Genomic DNA, 19399 nt, shown 5'->3' with positions numbered 1-19399 from the left:
GCCTAGTCAGCCATCACTGGAAAGAGAGGCCCATTGGACATGCAAACTTTATATGCCCCAGTACAGGGGAACGCCAGGGCCAAAAAAATGGGAATGGGTGGGTAGGGAAGTGGGGGGGAGGGTATGGGGGACTTTTGGGATAGCATTGGAAATGTAATTGAGGAAAATATGTAATAAAAAATATTTAAAAGAAATGCTTAGTCATCAGTGAAATGCACATCAAAACAACTCTGAGATTCCACCTCACACCAATTAAAATGGCTAAGATTAAAAACACAGGTGACAGCACATGTGAGAAAGAGGAACACTCCATTGCTGGTGGATTTGCACAACCACTCTGGAAATCAATTTGGAGATTCCTCAGAAAATTGCAAATAAATCTACTTGAAGACCAATTTATACCACTTTTAGGCATATACCCAAAAGATGCCCCACCTTGCCACAGGGGCACATGTTCCACTATGTTCATAGCAGCCTTATTTGTGATAGAAATAAATCCCAGGACAGAAAAATGGATACAGAAAATGTGGGTCATTTTTCACAATGGAATATTACTCAGCTATTAAGAACGAGGACATCCTGAGTTTTCCAGGCAAATGGATGGAATTAGAAAATATCATCCGGAGTGTGAGATAATTCAGTCCCAAAAGGATATGGATGGTATGTACTCAGTACCTAGTGGCTATTAGCCAAAAGAAGTACAGAATACCCAGGATATAGCCCACAGAACTGGAAAAGAGTTAACAAGCCAAAAGGCCAAAGTGAAGATGCTTCAATCCCACTTGGGAGAGGGAAGAAAGCAATCACAGGAGGGAGGAAGTAGGGAAGGATATGGGTGGAAAAGAGGACAGGGAAAGGAAGAGGGGAACATGATCAGTTACTGTGTTGGGTGGGGGAAAGGACTGAAGCCCTGAGAGCCAGCAGAAAGGATGGGAACAGGCAACCTCAGGAGGTAGGAGGTGGGAGGACTCTCTAGAATGTACCAGAGGCCTGGGAGGTGAGAGACTCTCAGGACTCAAAGAGAGGGACCTTGGATGAAGTGCTCTATGGTGGGGAAAGGGAACTTGTAAAAATGAGCGTTTTCTTTGATACACAAAACATTTACCCTATTGTTTAAATATTAATTCTGACAATGCACAAGCATGAGAAGTATTTTTGCCTTCAACCTCTTTCTTCAGTGACTAAGTTTTCATGGCATGTTTCACCTTCTTGTTTAGATTTATAGGTTTTTGTTTGTTTGTTTTGTTTTTTAGTATGTTGAATAAAATTTTTTCCAGATTGATCTCATTCTCCACAGGTTCATTATGGTATATGAAAGGCTACTAATTTTTGTGTGTTTATTTTGTGTCTTAGTTAGGGTTTCTATTGCTACGAATAAAATACCATGACCAAAAACCAACTTGGGAAGGAGTTTATTTCATCTTACAAATCTAGGTCAAACTCCATTAGCGGGAGATGTCAGGGCAGGAATTCAAGGCAGGATCCTCGATGCAGGAACCAAAGCAGAGACCATGGTGGAACACTGCTTACTAGCTTGCACAGCCTGCCTTAAAAAAAACAAAAAACAAAAAACAAAAAACTTTATTTGCATCTCAAATGTTGCCTCCCATCCCAGTTCCCTCTCCCTGAGTTCATCACCCCCTCCCTTCCTTCACCTCTGAGAGGGTGCCTCCCCCTGCTGGGCATCCCCCTTCTCTGGTGCATCCTCTCCCACTAAGACCAGACAAGGCAGTCCTTTGCTATATCTGTGCCTGAAGCCACAGACCAACCCAAGTAGGGTTCTCTGTTGGCCACCCTTAACTTTACAATTTGTGGGCTGTCAGGTTCTTCTACCTGCCCAATAGTCCCCAGACTGTAATTTCTGGGATTAATAATTCTCTATCTAGAGAATGTCTCATAAGTGGGTTGGGAGTATGGGAACCAGTTACAACACTAAGATCTGTTACAGAGATAGAGATATGCCTTCACACTTTCAAGATTCCCTAAGTAGACAATCTGCTGAAGGGATGCAGCCATGGATTTCAAGACCTCTGGAGCTTCTCAGTTCTTAGACTTTACAGCAATGAATGACAGGGGGTGGTCCCAGAGGTTGTTTTATTCAGTGACGTGTAGCTTAAAACTATCATACTTCAGGGTTATTCACAGATGAGGTCTGATCCTAACCACCCTATTTACATCACTAAGGGGAGCCTCTTGTCCTTTTTGACTTGTTAGTAAGTATTATATAGCCAGTCTGCTCCCTGCAACTACCTCCAGGGCTATCTCTCACTCTGCAGCTGAGGCATGTTAAATTTAGGTTCCCTGATTTGTGGTTGTTTCCTGTTCTATTGCCCACAGGGTTGCTCAGTTTTCAAGTTTTCTTAGGATGACACAAGGACATTGCTCTGCAGTCTTACAGAGTGACACAATGGTTGTCCTTTCCACTGCTGATCCATCCAATAGAGGAATCACTGTCTCATCAAAATCTACAACAGGATTTGAGTTTTGTGTGGGCTGTGGGATTGTTCTGAAGGGACTAACCATCTCTTTTCCTCAACGTAGCCTAGATTACCTCTTGAAGGAGGCTTCTGCTTCTCTTCTTCCTGCTGGAGAGTAATGAGGCTGAAGCTGTATTCAGCTTGGTTTACTTCTATCCAGTGTGTCACCAATCTTGTTTCCAAGTTTTAAGATGTTCTATTGCTAACTATGAATTTCTGAAGCTCTTCTGCTCTTTGGAATATTTATTGTATTTTATTCTTGCTTAATGGGTTCTCCTACCCTCTTAACTAGGTCACACAGCTGTTAGTCTACCATTTTACAGAAGTCTGGGCTTACATTTTTTATTCTAAGTAGGTATCAAGTGGTATCTTATGGGTTTGATTTGTCCTCTTTTAAATTGGGTTGCTTTTCTTGCTCTTATTGTCTGAGTTACTTATAAATTCTGGACACTAGATTCTTAGATAGGTTGTTTGTAAATATTTTGGCCCATTTTCTGAGTTTTCATTTTTTGTTTTTGGATGTACATTTCTAAATTTTCATGAGATCTAACAACTGTCTTTTTGTGGCTTGTCTAGAATGCCATTGCTAAAAACCAAAGTCATAAAGATTTACTCCTGTTTTAATATTTTAATAGTTACAAGTTCTTGCATTTAAATATTTGATACATTTTTAGTTAACATTCATACATGATATGGGGCAGGGGTCCAGCTTCATTATTCTGTGTAGGTATTTAGTTCTGAAATCATCAGCTGTTGAAAAGACTATTTTTCCCCATTCAAATAGTCTTGGCATTTTTGTTAAAAATCAGTTCATCATATACATATGCATCCATTTCTGGACTTAATTCTATTCACTAATAGTGGAAAATACTATTTGAAGTCCAGCACCTTGGTGCCAGGTGTGCTCATTAGCTACTGAACTACCATTTCTATTCTCTCTTAATGGGGAAAGATAAGAAGTGGAGGTATATAGACGTACTGATCATTCTCTCAATATATACATATATGTAATTCCCTTTTAAAATGATCATATCAACTTTTTCTATTTAACATCACAGGGAATAATTTTATACTTTCTTTTTACATATCTGTAAATAATGTTTCAAGTATGAAAAAAACAACTTCAATTTTCCTCAAAGCATACTTATTTGCTCAATCATTTTATTTAGTTTAAGAGATCATTTTCTCCTCTTCACTCTGATTCTGAGAGTACTGACACAGGACAACTTTCACTAGATCTTGTTCCTGCTCTGGTGCTGCAAGGCTAAGGAACCCTTATGTTTTCATGAAGTAATCCTAACCAGTGAGAAGCTTGATATTCTACCTGCCCATTCCTCTTCATGAATACCTATTCTACATATTGCAACTCTGATTAGATTACAAAAAAACCAAAAAAAAAAACCCCCCAAAAAAACCAACAACAACAACAAAAAAAAACAAACAAACTGCTGTAACTCAATGCAAATACTGTAAAAGGTAATAGAGATGTTGGGGTTGCCTGTCTAGATTCCAGTTTTTGCATATGGATGCCTCCTTCACTGAGGTAAGAAATATAAGAGAATATAGATTAGGCCAAAAACATGTTCAGATTTAGATTTATCAAATTCAATGTATCAATAAGACTACCTAGTAGAAATATATAATGGGTAGCTTGAAATCTGAGTCTGGAGTTCAGACAGAGGTATAGAGAAATGGATTTGTCTGTAACTGTATAGAGAGGCTTATGAATGAATTTTGGGAGGGACAGTCTGGAAATAAGAAATAATAAAGTATATGATAACAAAGACCAAAAGTGGTAGCTTTGGAAGAATGATGAAAGTGTCAAGTCAGTATTTATTATTTATTAACAAAAATAGTAAAAGCTAGAGTTTTACCAATGACAGTTCTCAAAAACAAATGAGTTTGACTAGTGGATATCATCATTGACTATGGGAGGAATGGTTTCAAAAATAGTATAGACAAGGTCAGATGCAGTATCCATGTATAGAAAATAAGAAATCAGCTAGGCATGGTGTTGTAAGAGAATTGCTAGATTGGGGCCAGACTGGGCTGTTGAGTGATGCCCTATCTCAAAAAGGTTTTAAAAAACCAGATGGAGAGCATACCCATCTAAACAAGTACTTTCTGTTCCCAACAGAATTTGACTGTGATTGAAAAAGAAAAATAAGAGAGGATACAAGGTTGTATGTTGGAATACAATGTTTTGTGTAAAGGTAAACCATACAGGTACAACTAGGAAAATAATCACATTTCATTCATACCACTGTTCTTTCTGATGATCAATATTTTTAAAGTATGAACACTGATCTAAAAGTATACTTGATGGTCATCTACTATAATCTTATTTTATTCATGAAAGTGAAGCACAGACTTGTGTTCATAGTTGGCCTATAAGAATATTCAAATCATTTTATCCCCACCCCCAGGTTTTCTTTTTATCACCTACCCTCCCCGCCCTTTTTCTCTGAAGCAAGGTCTCAGACTATAGCCCAACTGGCTGGGAACTATATAGCTCAGAATAGCTCTAAACTTGAAATGTTCCTGCCTCAGCCTCCTGAGCACTGGGATTATAGGCATGTGACACTACATATGGCTCATACATCACTCTAATTATTTCATAAAGTGGAGTCTTAATTCCTACTCACTTCTAGATTTTTACAAGTATTAATTTGTATGTATATAAATCTAAAAAATGTTAGCATAGGAACAGACATATATTAAACACTAAATTTAAGGTACAAAACTGTTTCGTCAGCCTAAATTAACTTTCAGGTCACACTGTAGGAAGAACACATATGCATACAATGTCTATTCCCTGGCTCTGGAAATCATTAATCTGTTCTTGCCATTAATTCTGACATTTAAACAAAGCTCTAGAAATGCACCCGTACAGTAAGTGCTCTTTTAAGACTAGCATTTTTTCATTTACTATAACTGCCCAAGGCTCATCATATTAGCAGTATGTTCCTTTCCACTACATAGTAGTAGTCCATAGTAAGAATGGTTTGTTGAGCCATTTACTCACTGCAGAGTATTTGGGTTATTTCTAATTTGCAGCTATCACAGATAAAGCTGCCAAGAAATATTTTGTGAAAGTTTTTGTGCCAAGACAGTATTATTGCTGGGTCATGTTAAATGTATGTTTAACTTAAAAAAAAATTCCAAACTCTTCTACCCAGTAGCTGTATTTTTATATTCCTGTCATTGGTGTATGAGAAATCTAGTTTGCATTCTCAACCGTATTTGGTATTTTCACTATCTTTTTCTATAGCAGTCCTGATAAGTATATACCACACCATGCTGTAGTTTTAAGTTGCATTCTTCAATGATGTATAAGATTCAATATATATGCACATAATTACCTGCCATCTATATACCCACTGTAGTGACAATGTTAAAGTCTTTTTTCATTTTCTACTGGTATTGTTTAATTTTGAGTTTTAAGCATATCTTTTCATTGATCAGATATTACATGATTTTCTCTTAATAGTTTTGCAGAATAGAAAGCTTTAATTTTGATGAAGTCCAATAGATCTACTTGTTTTCTTATGAAATTGTGCTTTTGAGTTGAATATTAAGTACTTAACTCCTGAAAATTTTTCTTGAATATTTTTTCTAGGTTTTCCATAGTACATTTAAATGCATGATATATTTGGAGGTACTTTTAGAATATACTTTGTTGGCTTGTGGAGGTTCAATTTGTTGAAATGACTGTTTTTTCTTCATTGAATCACATTTGTACTTTTTCAAAATTAGTTAAGCATATTATTGTGGGCTTATTTCTGATTTTTCTTTCCTATTGCATTGATTCTTCTGCAAAAATCATAGTATCTTGATTACTGTAGCTTTATAATAATGTAGGCCCTCCAACTTTATCTTTTTCAAAATTGATTTAATAAATTGTATGCCAGGTATTTTCACCTGCCCTATAAAAAAGAAAATGAGGAAATAATAATTGTGGTGGGAGAGAATTAAAGAAAATACATTTACATTCCATATGCCCTACGAATATTTGTTTTCAAATATAAGCATGCCTCAGAATTAGCTAAGTAGGTCATGTAGGTTTTTAGGTTCTAGCCTCAATGATTGAGTTTGAACTCTGAGCAATTCTGATGCAAGCGGTTCTGGAAACTGAAAAACAATAATCTAGGAAAAAATAAGGCAACAAGCCAAAATTCCAAATATCACTGTGGTTGGGACTATTAGTATCTGTTTTCTTTCTTTTCACCCTTTTTCCAGTTCCCACTTTAGTTCCCAGGATGCAACAGGCTCAACTCTTTTTCTGAAAGCACATTTAGAATTAGTGGTTACATATGAAGGAATGCTATGATCATCACATTTTTTTAAAGCATGATTTCTATTACAACCTAAATCCTAATATTTCTAAAAAAAAATCATGGTCATATTATAATTCAATTCTTAAGATCAGTAAGAATTTGCTTTAGATTCAAATAAGCTAGAGTTCACTTGCTTGCTTAAAAGGGCATGCACATAGATTCAAATTTAGATATATCACAATACATGTTTAGAGATCAATAAGGAAGTCATGATATATGATTTTAAGTGAGTATAATCAACAGAGGTGGGTGATGATGAGCTAACTGCATGTTTTTACATCAACTCTATAGTACTTAGGATTTACTTGCCTAGCAGATACATCAAGCTATAAAATAGAAATGTCAAGTGCTATTCTTCCTTTATCGTATTATATAGCATGGCTATATCTGAAAATAAAAACAAAGACTTTACATTCTAAGAAGTTTATATTAGTTACACATCTTTAGCCCCACCATTTGGGAAAGTAGACTTCTGTGAGTTCCAAACCAGTTAGGCTATATAATAAGATACTGTCTCAAAAAAAAAAGCTTATGCTGGGTGTTTTTATTAAGAATTAACATTTAATGTCAGGCATGGTAAGTAGCACATGCCTTTAATCCCAGCACTACAGAGTCAGAGGCAGGTAGATCTCTGTGTGTTTGGGGGCATCTTAGTGAGGCTGTTTAGTAAGGTATACAGAATGAGTTCCAGGATAGTTAGGGGTACACATTGACATTCTAGTATATATATATATATAAAACTTAAAGTAAACCTTTCAGATATTTTATTCCCAGATATTCCTTGCTAATGTACCTCCTATGTCCCTTACAAAATACCTTTCATAGTCTGCTTAAGTCATCCTGCATGTTTTCTTTTTAAAGTAGTTACAGGTAGGAGAATTCTATAAGCTTTGGGGAAATTTTAAGAAAACGTTTTCTGTTTTTATATACATCAAACTACTTGTTGGGATTTAAAAAGTGCTACTGTATTATTTGCCTATATAGGAGTTGTGTATAGTTTTGGACCATATTCAACACACAAATTGAAAAAAAATATTACCACATTTTTTTGTTGTTCTCCTGCTTTATTCTAGGGAAGACAGCTCTTCCATAAGCTCTTCCTTTTCTTGTTGCAACTCCTGCAAATGCTGCTGGTTTTGCTCCAATCTGTCCTCCAACCACTGCAGTAGAGGCCCACTGACTGCTGACATCTGACTGCACAAATTCTTGGTAAATACTCCAATAAAAAAGAAAAAAAAAACAGATGAGATAACTGGAAAGGTACTATTCACTGGGATGTTCCTACTATACTACTAACAGTGCCTCAGTTGTGGGCACAGAAAAAAGGGCTGGGGGGAACAAGTTTCTAAAATACAATAAGTAGGACTGGTAAATGATTTTCAGTAGTCAACTGGGGATGGGGGTGGGGGAAGAGAAGAGCTGAACAAAGCAGACACATATTCTGAAACCTTAGATCTATAAGCCAAATAGAAATCTATGTAAAAACATAAAATTCATTTTAAGAAAGGAGAAAGAAGGCTAGCTCTTTATTTCTTCAAGTTAAAGGGCTCAGAAAGCACTTTCCAGTAGGACTCTACTGTCTCCTCAAATGGAAACAAAATTAAGTCTATGCAAGTTAAGCTTGTCTCTTTTGTTCTGCACTATAGCCTTGTTGTGCCTAGAACGCTATCTAGCAGGGAATAGGTACTTAAATGGTTTTTGTGTGTTTGTTTTGTTTCAGATGAACAAAAAAATGGATATTTAGTATCTAATGTAGCTTTCACTAATTTGAAATTTTTAAATAAATATGAATTTTAGGCATTCTTCTAGGCATTGTTCAGGTCCACTGATCTGTTTGTCTACTTTTGAGATATTAGTCTATTTTTAAATAATTGTGATTTTAGAGAATGCTTGTATACTATATTTTACCAATTTTAACTCATTGTCATGTTCTATCCAGATAGAAATGATGGAATATAACAAGCCATGATTCCCTTCTTTTCTTCCCAAAGCAGTTGCCTAACCAATCATATCAGAAATCTTTCCATTGGTTGTTGTGGTACATGTGTTTAAACCCAGCAATCATGAGGCAGAAGCAGGCAGATCTCTATAAACTTGAGAACAGCCTGGTCTACATAGTGAGTTCCAGGATAGCAAAGGCTACATAGAGAGACCCTGCCTCAAAATTAATTAATTAATTAATAAAAAAGTAAGTGTTCCACTCTTCCTCATTCTTTCTTACTTTATCCATGTTTTGTTGTTGTTGTTATTGTTTATTTTAGTGTTACTTTTCTTTTTAAAGTCAGGGTCTCACTCAGTAGCCAGATTTTATTCTGGAATTCTCTATATAGACTAGGTTGCCCTCAAACTTATGGCAGTCCTCCTGCTTCTACCTCTCAAGTGCTTACACTAAATAATGCAATACCACACCCAGTTTAGTCATTAAATAGGGAAATCCAGGTTAGCTGAACAGTAGATATAGCTGGAAATGTCTGTATGTTGAGGAAAGTAACTTGGTATATATACTATACTGAGTTTTTCCCCTTCTCTATTTATTCACATGGAAAATTTCCTGCCTGATGTATTCCCTTCCTGTACCTGCCTATCTCTTTCAATTCTTATTACAATAGGTTGGAGGTTGAAATTAGTTCTTAAAGGCACATTACTAAAATTTCTGGAAGTTATTGAGCTATAGAAATCTATGGAAACTTGGATTCCTTAAGAGATAGTATGTAAGCATATAACAAGATACCACTGAGCTAATCTATAAAAAAGTCTTTCTAGTTTTCCCTCACCTAATAGCAGATCAGGTTCCCCTCTTCAACCCCACCCCTACCCCCATCCACTTTCCCTCTTTCTGTCTTATCATAAGGCCACATTTATAGTCTATAAGGGTCAATAGGTTTCCAAGGAAATGTAAGGAGCAAGATTAGTTACAGTTTTTAGAAAGGAAACTCCAAGATAAACTACAATTGTTTCTATAAAATGAGTATGGCAAAGATCACTTCATATACTCCAGAAAAGAAAAAAAAAAATCTTACCTGAGCCATTATGGATCTTGGTCACTGAGTCCAGATGTGTAAGGCTAAAGGGATAAGGTACTTTAGGTCAGCAATGAAACAAAAACAAAAGTGTACAATAAAATCATAACCTATATCAGACATTTGTCCATTGGATTAGATGAACATAATGATTTGAGTTCCCACCTTGTTCATTTTTAATTTACTTGAGGGGATATGATTTTATTCAAAAATTCAAAAGATGACTCAAAGAAAGACATGACTATGAAATTCCTATTTCTCATTGAAGGTCTTGATACACTATGAATTTAATAGACAAGGCCCAGTACTTGGCAATGGGAGTACTAGGGTGTGATTTATTTTATTTTCACAACCAGAAAAGGAAGTGTTTTCTCTTGAAGAATTCAAATATCAGAGGCAAGATAGCAATGTTAAAGAGATCATTATAATATAGTGTGAGAAACATGATTTGAGGCTGTTGTGAAGCTCTCTCCCAGTCAGGTAGAAAGAGGACTCAGAAACTGATGAGCTGTAAAGATAAAGGGGCTTCACTGAATTGACAAGACAAATAGTAAAAGCTATTACCTGTGAATCCTTCTATATGCATCCTGTTCTTCCTGACACAGGATCTTTGGCAGCTCTACTGCAGATTCGAGGCATACTTTCCCAATAGTGATATGAGGTACAATATGGATTGGGATTTCAATTCTCTCATACCTGCAAGACAAACAGTTTAGCTTATATTTTATCCTTTAATTATAAGTTCTTTATACTTTAACTGAGAGATTGGAATATAAAGTGCTTCAAAGATTAACTATTACTACAATTTATTATGTGACTCAATTTGTAAGTGGACAGAGTTCAAATTAGGCTTTTCTGGAGAGCAAATTAGGAGTCTATTTGTACACTCAATATTCTCTAGTACATTTGGGAATTTGAATCCATTCCTGAAAATTTAAGAGAAACCTTTGGGAACTCAATGTCAGTATGGTCAATTATACAGATAAAAGAAACAATTAACTAGTACATTAGTCAGTAAGCTGAATAAATTGATTACAATGAAGATTCTTCAGTGACTCCATCAGATTCATTTTGTAGATGGAATTATTCACAAAAGTTACTAGCACCTCTCAATTATTCTCTTCTGTGGCTAAAACTAGGTAAGATATTACACATAGTTCCATTTCATGCTAGAGTGAAAGACACAGACAGGCTTGTTCTGAGTCCAATCAAGGCACCTATATGCATTTCTCACTCATAATATTCTTAAACTTTACATAACAGTGAGTGGAGAATCCAGGCTGGGAGCCTTATACATTGTGAAAGTCATGGGTACATGGTAGTGGTAAAGCTTAATAAGATCTAGTTCTCTGCTTTTTAATCTTACCCACCAAAGTGTCTTTAGGTCCCATATTATGACATAGATGAAACATATATAACAGGGAATTACAACTATCCTTCACTTCTCCATATTCACATAATCAGGGAACCATTCATGAAACAAAACACAATAGTGGCCTTTGCAGAAGACTTTTAGGAGTAAAACACAGTGATTATTATTAATGATGGGTCCAGAAACACAGAAGTCAGTCTTCTATTCTTAGTTAAGTTAACAAGGCTTCCAACTAAATTTTCTGACTTCGTAAGCAGAAATGGTATACTGCATTTGAACATATATTTCTGTACATTCATAGAAGAAACTGCTGAGTTTCTGTCAGTTGACCCAAACTCTAATCCTAGAAACAAGGTAAAATCCATAGCTATATAAAGCCTGTGACAGAGATTCTGCATCTGATAATGAACTAGTTGTTATTGCAGTCTTCCTACTGAAAACAATTAAAATTCACTGAAAGTAAAAACTGTCTGACAGAAATTACTGGAGAACTACCAAGACAATAAGTAATGGCAGGGCCAACAAATAAAGAGGAAAAATTTCCGAGATGAACTTCACAGTCAGAGCCAGATCTCCCAGAAATATATGATTCTAAATGAGGAAAATTAGAGAAGTTTTCAAAAGTACTGATGAATTCAGGATGACAAAATTGTAACCAAGGACATGCAAGAGCAGAGAAGACTTGTAAACTGTTCTCAGACATATAATGGTAAACATACTAGTAACAAAATTTGAACTATGCTCATAGGGACTAGTAGCTTAACCTTAAATTATCCCAATTCCTAACTGAACACAAAGTAATCTGGTAGTTCTACTAGAGAGTATATAGAAAGCCACTAAAACCCTTTCACCTTAACAAAAATATTCCAGATAATAAAATATAAAGAAAAAATAACTATTAAGTTTAATACAAAAGTAATTTCAAATAAATTATGTTCTGGAGAGAAACAATGAGTAGATGATGAGTTGAGCCCAGTGACCACTCTTTTCACTGGAGGCAGAGAAAAGTACATGATAGGGCTTTACATATGACCTTAATGAACAGGGTTTGTAATTATATGGGAGTATATAAATAGATTGAAACATGTAGAAGCCTTAAATAAAGAATTAATTTAACTCCACCATCAAATTTAACCCACAAGCCTAAGGAGATTTAAGCTGAAAAGCAGAGAGACCATCAACATTTCATGTTTCTTAAATCAAAACTTCATGCTATACATGAGAAATGTGATAACCACTGGACAGATATCACCTCATGCTCATATCTGAGAGAGAGAGAGAGAGAGAGAGAGAGAGAGAGAGAGAGAGAGAGAGAGAGAGGATCCAAAGTTCTTGACATGTGATACATGAGTTTGACATGTGTACCATTCTACAGCACACCTCCACACATCATACACATGTACATGGAAAAACACACAGATGTACATGCAGGTAATAACTATTTTTACAACTGGGTATGGTGGTACATGCCTTTAATCCTAGTACTTAGGAGGCAAAAACAGGTGGATCTTTGAGTACAAGGGCAGCTTCATCTACAGAGCAAGTTCCAGGATAGCCAAGATTGTGAAACCCCATACTGAAAAGCCAAACCAACCAACCAACCAAACAAACAAATAAATAGATTCTAAAAACTACTTTGGTACAGATTCAGGTAAAGAGTTGCAGAAAATTATCTATTTAAGACCCTGTCTGAAAACAAAACAAAAATCCAAGCACATTAAAATATAGACTAGGGCTGGAGAGATGATTCAGAGGGTAAAAGCACTTGTCATGAAACTCTGACAACTTAATTTAACCTATCGAAAGTACAGTAGAACAAGAGAACTGACTTCCAAAATTTGTACTCTGATCTGCTTGTCTATAACACACCATACACAAATACATATTTATAGCAATAAACAAAAAAAGAAATAAACAACATACGCAACAGAACATAAGGAAAAATCTACCAAGATAAACTCTCGATTCTGAACACCTTTGCTCCAAATGCAAGGGCACCTACATTCATAAAAGAAACTTTACTAAAGCTCAAAGCACACATCACACCCCACAANATAATAGTGGGAGACTTCAACACCACACTCTCATCAATGGAAAGATCATGGAAACAGAAACTAAACAGAGTCACAGTGAAACTAACTTAAGGTATGAACCAAATGGATCTAACAGATATTTATAGAACATTTCATCCTAAAGCAAAACAATACACCTTCTTTCCAGTGCCTTATGGTACCTTCTCCAAAACTGACCATATAATTGGTCACAAAACAAGCCTCAACAAATACAAGAAGATTGAAATAATCCCATGCACCCTATCAGATCACCATGCACTAAGGCTGGTCTTCAATAACAACAAAAACAACAGAAAGCCTACATACAAATAGAAGCTGAACAGCGCTCTCTCTACTCAATGATAATTTGGTCAAAGAAGAAATAAAGAAATTAAAGACTTTTTAGAATTTAATGAAAATGAAGACACATCATACCCAAACTTATGGGACACAATGAAAGCAGTGTTAAGAGGAAATCTCATAGCTCTAAGTGCCTCCAAAAGAAACTGGAGAGAGCTTACACTAGCAGCTTGATAGCACACCTGAAAGCTCTAGAACAAAAAGAAGCAAATTCACCCAAGAGGAGTAGATGGCAGGAAATAATCAAACTCAGGCTGAAATCAACCAAGTAGAAACAAAAAGAACTATACAAAGAATCAATCAAACCAGTAGCTGGTTCTTTGAGAAAACCAACAAGATAGAAAAACCCTTAACCAGACTAACCAAAGTACACAGAGACAGGATCCAAATTAATAAAATAAGAAATGAAAAGGGAGACATAACAATGGAAACCGTGGAACTAAAAAAAAATCACACACACACACACACACAAAGCCGGGCGTGGTGGCGCATGCCTTTAATCTCAGCACTCAGGAGGCAGAGGCAGGTGGATTTCTGAGTTCCGGGACAGCCTGGTCTACAGAGTGAGTTCCAGGACAGCCAGAGCTACACAGAGAAACCCTATCTCGAAAACAAAAACAAACAAAAAAACCCAAAACCAACAACAACAACAACAACAAATCATCAGATCCTACTACAGAAGTTTATACTCAACTAAATTGGAAAATTTGGATGAAATGGGCAATTTTCTAGATACATACCAGATGCCAAAGTTAAAACAGAATCAAATAAACCATCTAAACAGACCCATAACCCCTAAAGAAATAGACATAGTCATTAATAGTCTCCCAACTCCCCCCCCCCCAAAAAAAAAAAGCCCAGGACCAAATGGGTTTAGTGGAGAATACCCTATTAAAAATGGAGTACAGAGCTAAACAAAGAATTTTCAACTAAGGAATATTGAAATGCTGAGAAGCACCTAAAGAAATGTTCAATATCCTTAGTCATTAGGGAAATGTAAATCAAAACAACCCTGAGATTCCACCTCACACCAGTCAGAATGGCTAAAATCAAAAACTCAGGTGACAGCAGATGCTGGCGAGGAGGTGGAGAAAGAGGAACACTCCTTCATTGTTGGTGGGATTGCAAGCTTGTACAACCACTCTGGACATCAGTCTGGCAGTTCCTCAGAAAATTGGACATAGTACTACCTAAGGACTCAGCTATACATCTCCTGGGCATATACCCAGAAGATGATTCAACATGTAATAAGGACACATGCTTTACTATGTTCATAGCAGCCTTATTTATAATAGCCAGGAGCTGGAAAGAACCCAGATGTCCTTCAACAGAAGAATGGATACAGAAAATGTGATACATTTATACAGTGGAGTACAACTTAGCTATTAAAAATAATGAATTCATGAAATCCTTAGGCAAATGGATAGAACTAGAAAATATCATCGTGAGTGAGGTAACCCAATCGCAAAAGAACACACATGGTATGCATTCACTGATTAGTGGACATTAGCTCAAAAGCTCCAAATAACCAGAATACAATTCACAGATCACATGAAGCTCAAGGAGAAGGAAGACTAAAGTGTGGGTGCTTTGGTCCTTCTTAGGAGAAAAAAATAATCACAGGAGGAAATATGGAGATAAACTGTAGAGCACAGACTGAAGGAAAGGCCACCCAGAGACTGTCCCACCTGGGGATCCATCCCATATACAGGTACCAAACCCAGACACTATTGTGGATGCCAAGAAGTGCATGCTTAAAGAAGCTTGATATGGTTGTCTCCTGAGAGGCCCTGTCAGAGCCTTACAAATACAGAGATGGATGTTTGCAGCCAACCATTGGACTTATGGCAGGGTCCCAAATGGAGGAGTTAGAAAAATCATGGAAGGAGATGAAGGGGATTTCAACCCCACAGGAATAACAACAATATCAACCAACCAGTCCCTCAAGAGCTCCCAGGGACTAAGCCATCAACCAAGGAGTACACATGGCTCCAGCTGCATAAGTTGCAGAGGATGGCCTTGTCATGAATCAATGGGAGGAAAGGTCCTTGGTCCTATGAAGGCTCCATATATGCCCCAGTGTAGGGGAACTGAGGGCCGGGAGCTGGGAGTGGATGGGTGGGTGGAAAAACCCTCACAGAAGCAGAGGGAGTTAGAATGGGATAGGGTGTTTGGGGGTGTCCAGGAAAGAGGATAACATTTGAAATGTAAATAAAGAAAATAATTCATTTAAAAAAGGACCTTTGTAATTATATAAGTATTGCATTGATAATTACATTGTAATTACATAAGTACTGCATTGACAGTAGACAACCTTGAGGAGTACTGTCATTTAACAATACCAAGTCTTTCAGTATATTATTGTATTGGTTAGTTTGGGTCATCTTGACAACAACTAGAGTAACCTGAGAAGAGGGACCCTTAATTTAAAAATTGCCTTTATCAGATTGGCCTGTGGGAATATCAGTGGAGGCAATTTCTTGACTAATGATTGATAAGGGAGTGCCAATGTTGATTGTGCCACCCCTGGGCAGGTGGTCTTGGGTGCTATAAAAAAACAGGCTCAGCAAGCCAGTAAGCCAAACTCCTCCATGGCTTCTGTGTGTGTGTGTGTGTGTGTGTGTGTGTGTATGTTTTCTTTTATTTCTTTTAGTACTTTTTAGTAATAATGGGTGAAATTTCTCCTTCCTTAGTTAAATTTTCTCTTACATATTTTATTAAATGTTATGCTATTTTCAATAAATTTGTTTTCCCAATTTCCTTTTGTGCACTGCTGATATAAAAACCAACTGATTTTGTGTTTTGAACATGAACCGAGAAACCTTGCTTGTCCAACTCTGATGTTGAACCTGTTGCTCTGGCTAGAACCAATTCAATGTTGAATAACAGTGGCAAATATTTATCTTATTGTTTCTGTTTTTATGTGGCACACTTTTATTTGTTAACAATGAGTATAACATCTAATTTACAGTTTTAATAAATGCTAATAAATGTTGTAGAAGTCCCCTTCTATTCCTAGTTCTCTAAAGAGAAAGGGAAGAACTATAACAAATATAGGGAGAGAAGGAATTTGACATGTGTCCTAATAAGGAGGAGAATCCTATGAGAAAACAAACTAGTGGATCTGTGTCTACTAGGACTTCAAGTCCATAAGACAGAAATGTATAGCCGGGCGTGGTTGCCCATGCCTTTAATCCCAGCACTTGGGAGGCAGAGGCAGGCAGATTTCTGAGTTCGAGGCCAGCCTGGTCTACAGAGTGAGTTCCAGGATAGCCAGGGCTACACAGAGAAACCCTGTCTCAAAAAACCAAAAAAAAAAAAAAAAACAAAAAAAAAAAAAAAAGGGGGGAATGTATGACTTCAAGCCCATAAGACAGGAATGTATTAGGTAAGTTAAAAAGAATGCTAACCATGAGTTCAAGACTTCTGCCTCAATTTTCATAACTGTTATTAAGAAAAAAACATTTTGGGGCTGCAGAGATGGCTCAGTGGTTAAGAGCACTGACTGTTCTTCCAAAGGATCTGAGTTCAATTCCCAGCAACCACATGGTGGCTCATAGCCATCTGTAATGGGATCTGGTACCCTTTTCTGGTATGTTTGAGACAGCTACAGTGTACTCATACAATAAATCTTTAAATTGTTTATTTAAAAAAAAGAATAAAACATTTCAGACAAGTAGGATTCAGACAAAAATGTCTTAAATGCATACCATTCTTAGGAAGTTACTAGAGGGTCTTTTCCAGCAAGATGACAATGAATCAAGACTCTAGACTATAATGGCTACAACTCAGGAGAATAAGTGAAGAAACTAGTGGGGGCCCCTCCCCTAGCCCTCTCACCCCTCATCTGGAAATCAGCTGAACATCAGGCCTAAGGGCGATATCGTATCAGCATTCGATTGTTTTATGGAGTAATACTTAAAATGTGGAGATTTCAAGTGTTTTCATATTATTTCTAAGAGTTCAGAACTCAAGGAGGTGATACAATCTATTCAAAACCTCCTGCAAAAGCAAAACAACAACAACAAAAAACTGTGTAAGAAAAAAAGCAGAATCACATTACACTAGTTCACATTAGCTAAAGAGGGAACAGAACTTACCTAATCGTAATGATGAAATTTATTTTCTGTTAAAATTAACCAATACACAAAACACATACAATGAAATTATGGTTACAATCTTGAACATGGATGTTTGTAACTATGAAAATTTAATAATCAAAAAGAGCCAAATCAATATTGTCTAATATCAATTGTTAATACAATAAAAGGGCCAACTTTAGCTAGGTGTGGTAGCCCACATTTTTGAAGACCAACACAAGGGAGCACAGGCAGGAGGATCATAACCTCAGACTGGAGTATAAAACAAGACCCTGTCTCAAAGCAGAAAAAGAATAAAAATAAAAAGAATTACACTTCATTAAAAATTAGAAAAGTCCCCTGGAGCTTGTGTCTCTAGCTGCATATGTATCAGAAGATGGCCTAGTCGGCCATCACTGGGAAGACAGGCCACTTGGTATTGCAAACTTTATATGCCCCAGTACAGGGGAATACCAGCGCCATGAAGTGGGAGTGGGTGGGTAGGGGAGTGGGAGGGTCTGGGGGACTTTTGGGATAGCATTTGAAATGTAAATGAAGAAAATACCTAATTAAAAAATAAAAAAAGAATACTAAAAGAAAAAAATTAGAAAAACAACAAAAGAAACAATAATAACCACATTGTGGAGAATTGAAGTGGGATGGTATTAGTGACCATCATCTTTGCAACAACAAGATAAAATAACAACAATAACAATAGAGTTTGGGTTGTTTGGTTCGTTTGTTTAAGACAGGATCTCACTATATAGCCTTAGTTGGCCTGGAATTTATATAGATTCACCTGCCTCTGCCTCCTTTGTACTAGGATTAAAGGCATGTACTGCTATACCCAGGAATAGATTACCATGTTTTAATGAGCAAATTAATCTATACAAACATTTAAATGAAATATTGTAATTCTGAAAAGACTTTTATGGCAGGAAGGCAAGAGTTACATCTCCATGGTAAATGTTTGCCTAGTATTAATGAGGCCCTGGGTTCCATCGTTAGCAACAGTAAAAAAAAAAAAGTTTAGGTAGCAACAGAGAAGTATCTATAAAAATCTCTAAATTTCGTAACATTTGGTCTTTGTTTTAGAACATACCAGTGAAACAGAAACTAGCAGTGTAACACAATTTGGAAAATATGGTCCAACACTATGGTGATATAGCTAAATAAAGAGACTGAAGCTTCCTAGACTTTTACAATACCCAAAATGATAAAGACATAAATTTTATTAAAGCTGTTAAGAAATAGAATACTATTAGTGTCTTACTAATGAGAAAAATTAAAATGAAACAGTGTTGTGGGAAATAATAAAAAGAACAGCAAGTTCCCATTCTACCCCGGGCACCAGTGGGCCACATGGGTATTCTTATCTTAGCAGGCTGTCTGGCCCAGGGCTCCCAAGATGTCTCCACCTGATTCGCTAAGTTCCCTTGGCGGGTTGTTGCCACACCAGCCCCATGCAATAACGGCCCACCTCATGGTTAGCTGTCACAATTCCCAGTAACCCAGTAAAATCAAGAATCTAGAAGCTTATAATTAACCAGTCAAATTTATATATCAATAAATTCTCAATTCACAAGATGCCCACACAATAATTTCAGGGCCAGTTGATAATGGTACAAGCTGCCCACCTGGATTAGGCAAGTTACCCCAATTATTCTATCCCTATATGATATTATAGGGATAGACCTGTGACT

The 19399-nt window shown here is 36.6% G+C and overlaps 1 protein-coding gene across 5 annotated transcripts in view; it reads right to left on the bottom strand.

Moving 5' to 3' along the window:
• Window positions 1-1396: 1396 nt before the first annotated feature.
• Brcc3 (BRCA1/BRCA2-containing complex subunit 3) overlaps window positions 1397-19399 on the bottom strand; it is a 37953-nt gene continuing 19950 nt past the window's right edge. Inside the window, exons 8-11 of one of the 5 annotated variants that reach the window (XM_021153253.2) lie at window positions 10399-10530; window positions 9835-9878; window positions 7854-8030; window positions 1397-1547 (exon numbers count right to left, since the gene is read on the bottom strand). In XM_021153253.2, the coding sequence (XP_021008912.1) occupies window positions 7879-8030; window positions 9835-9878; window positions 10399-10530 (328 nt within the window). In that variant the 3' untranslated portion in view covers window positions 1397-1547; window positions 7854-7878. Of the gene's footprint in view, window positions 1548-5798; window positions 6404-7853; window positions 8031-9834; window positions 9879-10398; window positions 10531-19399 lie in introns of those variants that run through there. The other 4 variants (XM_021153251.2, XM_021153254.2, XM_021153255.2 and 1 more) reach the window with 4 other exon arrangements.

The sequence above is a fragment of the Mus caroli genome, chromosome X (genome assembly GCF_900094665.2).
Source record: "Mus caroli chromosome X, CAROLI_EIJ_v1.1, whole genome shotgun sequence".
Lineage (NCBI taxonomy): Eukaryota > Metazoa > Chordata > Mammalia > Rodentia > Muridae > Mus > Mus caroli.
This window is presented reverse-complemented; position numbering and strand designations above follow the sequence as displayed.